This window comes from Nestor notabilis, unplaced genomic scaffold (genome assembly GCF_000696875.1).
Source record: "Nestor notabilis isolate BGI_N333 unplaced genomic scaffold, ASM69687v1 scaffold15243, whole genome shotgun sequence".
NCBI classification, from domain to species: Eukaryota; Metazoa; Chordata; class Aves; order Psittaciformes; family Psittacidae; genus Nestor; species Nestor notabilis.
This window is the reverse complement of record NW_009921692.1, coordinates 59,477-66,086: the sequence shown is the minus strand read 5'-3', so window position 1 is coordinate 66,086 and position 6,610 is coordinate 59,477. Positions and strand designations below refer to the sequence as shown.

General features: G+C 49.2%; 2 protein-coding genes across 2 annotated transcripts in view; both read left to right on the top strand.

Moving 5' to 3' along the window:
* Nucleotides 1-1,417: 1,417 nt before the first annotated feature.
* On the top strand, nt 1,418-3,211 carry TEN1 (TEN1 CST complex subunit). The gene is made up of 3 exons (XM_010011269.1): nt 1,418-1,503; nt 1,626-1,783; nt 3,072-3,211. Exons 1-3 carry the CDS (start codon nt 1,418-1,420, stop codon nt 3,209-3,211), a joined length of 384 nt encoding a protein of 127 aa, XP_010009571.1.
* A 3,285-nt stretch (nt 3,212-6,496) lies between these two features.
* CDK3 (cyclin-dependent kinase 3) overlaps nt 6,497-6,610 on the top strand; it is a 4,343-nt gene continuing 4,229 nt past the window's right edge. The window contains exon 1 of the mRNA XM_010011267.1: nt 6,497-6,610. This exon is cut by the window's right edge and continues 7 nt beyond it. Coding sequence (XP_010009569.1) covers nt 6,497-6,610 — 114 coding nt within the window.

Genomic DNA, 6,610 nt, shown 5'->3' with positions numbered 1-6,610 from the left:
AAGCCACAGTTACAGCTCCGTGTGTCCCTGCTGCTGCATAATCAGTATTGGGGATCCTCAAAGCTGTTGGGGTGGCCCCCCTCCTTGTCTGAATTACAGGATGCATGGGCCATTGTGCAGCTCTTGGGGATCCTCCCCAGCAGGACAAACACCAGGGCGAAAAACTGTAAACAGAGCATGGAAACGTGTCAAACACAGGCCCCCCTGCAAGGGAGATCAGAGGAAAAATGATGCCAAAAGAAACCCCTTTAGGACTGTGTTAGATGGGTCTAACACTGTAAAAATTGGTGGACCATCCCCGATTACCTGGAGTGGGGGTGCATGGAGGGGAGCCAGCAACGCCAGTCCTCTGGATGCAGGCTGACCCCCTGCGTTGGGATGACTTGGCACTTCTTGGGATATAAAAGGCCCGGGGTTAAAGAAAGATCGGGGGAGGAGAAGGAGGTGGATCCAACTCCCTTTTTCACGGCCAACCTTACCTCCACGGGGACACCCGCAAAATATGTGCCTGCCACCCCATTTGCTCTCAATGCACCTCGGAGCTGGCCTCCTGGTCACTGAACAAATGTGTAGGTTGGTAAGAATCTGTGCCTGGTCTGTTCTTTGGTAGCCTTTAATTCTTTCTCTTTCTGGCTTGGCATATCTCTGGATTTTACGTCTGGTTTAGATCTTGTAATAAACTTTATAGTAGTTTGGGGTGTATATGTGTGGCTTACATTCCTTCTCCACCTGGAATCCTTCGATCCCCGGAACAGGGGCACAGCAACAGCCTAGCTGTGGCACTGGCTGGCTTGCATGTGCCAACCCTAGTCCATGCTGGAGCTCACAGGAGGTCCCACCTGAGTCTTGTCTTGGGGTGAATCATTCTAACTCGTTACTGCCTTCTAAACCCTCCTAGACTCCTGATGAAGTCGGGTGGGCTTGTATCCAAGTAATTGTTCTCCAGCTGCAGGATATGACACTGCCAGAATTTCTTATCCTGCAGCATAAGAACAGCCTTGGGATCCTAATCTTGCTGCATGGTACCCCATCACCCCAGCAGTTGTGTGTGTTCTCGCATCTCAGTCCCTCACACTCTCTGAACTTCTCAATCACCATTTTTCCCACTTCCTTAACCTTTCTCAACCCATCCATAACCTATGGGAGACCTGGAGGATCTAGTGGGCTGCCTGTTGCTGTTCATGCTGGACTGTAGTGGGGGAAGGTAGCCCCTCTTCATGCCAGGATGCTGGGGGCTTGGCATGTGCACTGAGCTGCCAGCAGGACTCAGCAGGGAAGTTACGGAGCTCCTGCAGTCCTCTGGGCGGGGGGGCCTTGGTCAAGGACAAGAGTTTTGGGGCAGTGTCACCTAGTATCTAGGTCAGGTACTGGGGTGGCATGAACTCAGATCTTTCACTTTACCACAGGCCTGACAGGGATGCTGCCAAGTGCTGGTGTCCATTACTTTCCATGGGAGATCAACAGCTCAGTCCCAGAGGGGGAGGCACTAAGGACGTTTGGAAGGTGAGAAGGGTACACTGCTCTCCTTGCAGGCCAGGCTTTTCCTTCACTGGCTGACCCCCCTCTGTTTGTTTGTATTTGTTGAATCTCTGCACTACTGAGCTTCCCAAATCAATCATTCCCAGGTTATGCTGCTATGACCTGGCACGGTCTGAAGCCATTCTCACCGCTCAGCACAGCTCAGCTCAGTACCAGGTTTGGGTTGACACCAAGTTCGTGGAGCCATTCCAAGCCCAGCTGGGATCTCGCTACATGGTCCTGGGAGAGGCTGAACACAGGGAAGGTAAATGCTTCAGGCACCAGTGCCCTTTGCTGTTCGCTGTTCAACAGCTTCTTCATGGCTCCCTGTGTGCACCGTGAGACACACTGTCACTGACGTTGGTGTTGGCCAGGGCAGGCCTCTGGTCACACGAGCATGTGATTCAGGGCTGGAGCAGTCTGTCTCTCCCCATCGACCATGAGAAGAACCACCACCATTATTTGGTGAAAATCCGTTGCTCTGGCACAGATTTTTTTCAGAAAAAGAAGCACCTTAGCAGCATTGCTGGGTTGGTGAAACCTGTGCTAGAGCCTTCTGGCATTGCCAGCCACCGTATCATCTTCACTCCAAATGTGGCTGGTTGCAGCAATACCTCACTGTGAGCTGGCTGGGTTGGTCTTCGCCATCCTTGAAAGGCTCTAATTATATCCCTGCCCTCAGACATGGGGTGTGAGGAATGCAGCAGGCTCTGTTGTGTAACAGGGCACCCTGTTGTGCCCTCTCCTGGGGTGCCCTGAGTGTTACTCCAGCTGCACTGTGCTTTGCCTGAGAACCTGATGTGGGCTGGGCCGTGCAGTTGGGAAGCAAATCCCAAGTGTTGTATTGGCCACACCTGGCAACAAGCATTCACATTTGTGCCATTGAAACCCTTGGTGGCATGTGGAAAGCCACACTGCACATGGCATTGAGTGAGTAACCTGCTAAGCCACTGCTGCAGAATTCCTTTATAAAGACATACTACTTCGGTCATCACACCTTAGGAGTGAGTTGTCCCCATTTTACAGGGGTGGAAGGGGAGCAGGCTGAGACGGTGGCTGCGTCACCAAGGTTTGGCCTCTTTTGTGCATCTCTCACCATTTGAATGCTACCAATGAACTGTCAGTTACAGTCAACATTGAGCCTATTCTAAGCCCAGCTTTGTTCTGTCCTCTTCTTGTCTGCATGGAGGCATTCAGAAGTGAGCTTAGACCCATCCCTGATGCTTTTCAGATGGGGAAATCCAAACTTCATCCAGCCACAAAGTAAACAGATGCTGCATGGTAGGCATTGGCATGTCCTAGGCTCAGTGCTCTCCAGTGCAAGCACAGTGTCAGCATTTTGTAGCTAACAGGGCAGAAGGAAAGCATGTCACTAAATTAACCTACTCCTGGGCCTGCTGCTGACGTTGGTGGCTGGTCCAGTCTCCTGCAAGTTCTCAGGCTATGATTATTTGGCCAGCTGGAAACATATGCTGCCTGAGGGAACCTCTCTGTTTGCTTCTGAGCTGCTCCATCTGGTTTTCTTTATACAGAAACTTCATGTTTATTCACAGGTGAGGGTCCCATGGTAAAGGCACGAATATTCACCTGCGTGGAAGGGATGAACATGCCCTTGCTGGAACAAGCCATACAGGAGCAGAGGAAATACTTCAGCGAGAGGCAGGAGCAGAAGATGGGAAAGAACACGTCCTGACAGCAGCTCTAAGACCAGCCACACACTAGTCCTTGCACTGCCATTTGCAACAGCTATGTTAAAAGTAAATTTAGAAGGTGCGATGCAACATACTGGGGTTTGCTGCGGTAAATGGCAAAGTCAAGTCACTATGAGGGAAACACTGCAAGACTGTGTGAATCAGTATGTGCCTGTGGGTTGTCTGTTCATGCAGGTGTCATCACTGAAAATAACCTCTAGGAAGCAGATTTGTTTGTTTAAAAGGGCGGTTAAGGAAAGGGAGCACTTGGGTTATACTGGTCCTTTTGTAATGCAAGGCTTGGAGATGTCAGAAACAGGGGAAGACTCTGAACCTGCAGTTAAGCAGCTCACTCCCAAAGCGCAGTGGCTTACGGGCTGTTGGCAGATAGAGGTGAAGGCCATTAGCACAAAATTCATGAGTGCTGCGTGGCCACAGGTCCATGACTCCATGTGTTTGGTTACCATGACTCAGCTTCCACACAGGAGCATTCCTGGCAAAACACTCCCAGATCTGGGCTGACCAACAAAGAAACAAGAAAAACAAAGAGTTACTATTTCCAGCAGCACTGCCTCTTCAGGTTTTCAGGAGGTGGTGTACAAGGAGTGGGGGGGGACCAATTTTAACTCTAAAAAACATGTTTACAGTGCCCTGAGAATCACAACTTGACTTTTTTCCTTGACACAACTAAGTTTAGGAGACCTTAAATCACTTTTTTGAAGCTTTTGATTGATATATTCCTAAATAAAAATGAAAAGAGAAGGCAGCCTGTCTTTTATTGATTTAAACCCTCATTCTTGCTAAGACAAATGCATTAGGCCTTGCAGAAACCCCACAGATGATGTAAGAAAACTTGGCGATAGGCAATTTTCCTCCTCCTCAGCACAGGGTGTGTAAGTGTCATGGTTTAAGCCCAAACGGCAACTTGGAACCAACGACTGCTCCCCCTTCTTCCTCCCCTCGCTCCCAGAGGGATGGGGAGGAGATTCAGAAGAATGTAACTCCCACAGGTTGAGATAACAGCACTCCAGTAACTAAGGTATAATACAAACCACTACTGCTACCAGTAATAATGATAAGGGAAATAACAAGGGGAGAGGATACAATTGCTCACCACCCGCCGACTGATACCAAGCCCGACCTGAGCAGCAATCTGGGCCTTCCAGGTAACTCTCCCCAGTTTCTATACTGGGCATGACGTGCTGTGGTATGGAATACCCCTTTGGCCAGTTTGGGTCAGGTGTCCTGTCTCTGCTTCCTCCCGGCTTCCCCTCCTCCCTGGCAGAGCATGAGGCTGAGAAAGTCCTTGGTCAGAGTAAACATTACCGAGCAACAACTAAAAACATCGGTGTTATCAGTGTGCACCAGCTACTAAGACGGAGAAAAAATGACTGCTGTAGCTGAACCCAGGACAGTAAGGAAGTGCTTGGCTTTGAAAAAGTTGCAAGAAGAGATCAAGTCATATCAGGGCCACTCTGGTTTAAGAATATGGTGCCAAGCCCACCTGACAGAATTAAAGCATCGACAAAAAGGCAGAAAATCACTAAAATGAGATGAGAATAAGTTAGTGCAGGAGAGGAGACACTCCTGTGCTATAGGAGTCCCCAGACCTGGAGGTAGCTGGGACTGTGGTTTGCAGGCAGAATTCAGCCAGCTGCAGCCCTTTCTGCTTTTTGCTGAGATTCTCTGGTGAAATGTTCAGAAAATAAGGACTGAGGCAGTACAATGCACAGCAGCAGATCAAAACACAACAGGTATTGGCAAAGTCCCCTGTTACCAGCAGGCTTGATTCAAGGGCCTGAGATAACTCAGTAATTACAGTGCTTTCTATAATCTTTAATCTTAGTTTAGCCTTATGTTTTTAATTCACACAGTTTACAGAGATAGAAAAGCCCTGCCTCAGCACACTCTGTTCTGCCCAAGTCCAAAAACATGTACTCAAGAGCCAAGATTTTAACCTGGTTTTGTAAGAGACCGTGATGAGTCTGTCATGATGTGTTTATGTTTACACCTCATCTCCTGCCTGTTCTCCTACCTTCCTCCCTATGCTTAAATTTTATCCAAATGGCCAGGTTTGCCAGATTCGGGAATAGCCACAATGCCAGGACTGGGAACAACCGAAATACCAGATTCCTACAAGTGTTATGAGAAAAAAAAACCCAATCAGAAACCCATCCAACCAGGAAGAGGAGAGCAAATTTAGCGATGACTCTGGATGGAGACATGAGTAGAAATTCAACCTTCACAAGCCACTGGGGAAGTTGGCCATGGCCATGTGGATCCCTCTTCAGGCACAGAGCAACCATGGTTTGGTTCTTTCAAATTGGCAAAAATCAGGATCAGTTGCAAAAAGCTTTTAAGCTGGTGGCTCAGCAATGGGTTAAATCAGTCCTTTTCAGGTCACCTAAAAGTTGGGGTCTGCAGTGTGGATCCACACAGCCAGTGAGCCGCCGTGTCCTGCTGTGCCCAACCAGAGACATGGAACCCCCAAGCTTTCCAGAAGACAGGAACAATGGCTCTACCTGTCTGGGTGCCATGATGCATAATTGTATTCTTTTAATCTTGTCTTCTGTCAGCTATCAAGTCAATGATTAACCCTCCCCAAGGACATCTTCCAAAAGGCTGACCAAGCAGCACAGCCCACAGCAGAGAGCTTCAAGGGACAACTGCGCAAGACAAAACAAACAACAAAAGAAAAAAAAAGAAAAATCCCACTCACACCAAAAAAAAAAAAAAAAAATAAAAAAAAAAAAAAAAAAAAAAGAGAAGAAGAAAATAAGACATTTCTGCTGTATGTTTGACCTGAGCATGCCCCAGGGAACCTTAATTATTCCCTGCATCCCTTTGGTGCCAGGCACTGTACAAAGAGCTGAAGAGCCTCCCTTGGCCCTCTGCAGTCCCTGTGCCTATCCTGCAGGCCCGAAGCACCCTTTGCCTCCATTTTGCTCTATTTTCGCTTTAGCCAGCACACTGTGGGTTACACTGCAACCAGTACTGGGTGGTGCACATTCTGTTTGGCTTTTTGGGTGTCCTTGAAGACCCACCCAACACCCCGCAGAGCTCCATCAGCGTGACCAGGCTCCGTCTGCCTGTGGCTGCCTCAGCCCAAGGCAGGTGCCTGTGCTGGGGGAGCAGCAAGAGGGGACCCAGACCCCTAAAGCAGCTCAGGGGAAGGGCAAACCCTTTTCACACACATTTGGCTGTTGGTTTTCCCTCCTGCTTCCTTTTTCCTCCTCAGAAAGCAGTGCCAGCCACACCCACTGCCATTGCGAGGCAGAGTCAGCATCATGGACCCCTTCCAGGCATTTCAGAAGTTGGAGAAGATTGGGGAGGGCACCTATGGCGTGGTGTACAAGGCTCGCAACAAGTGCACGGGGCAGCTGGTGGCCCTCAAGAAGATC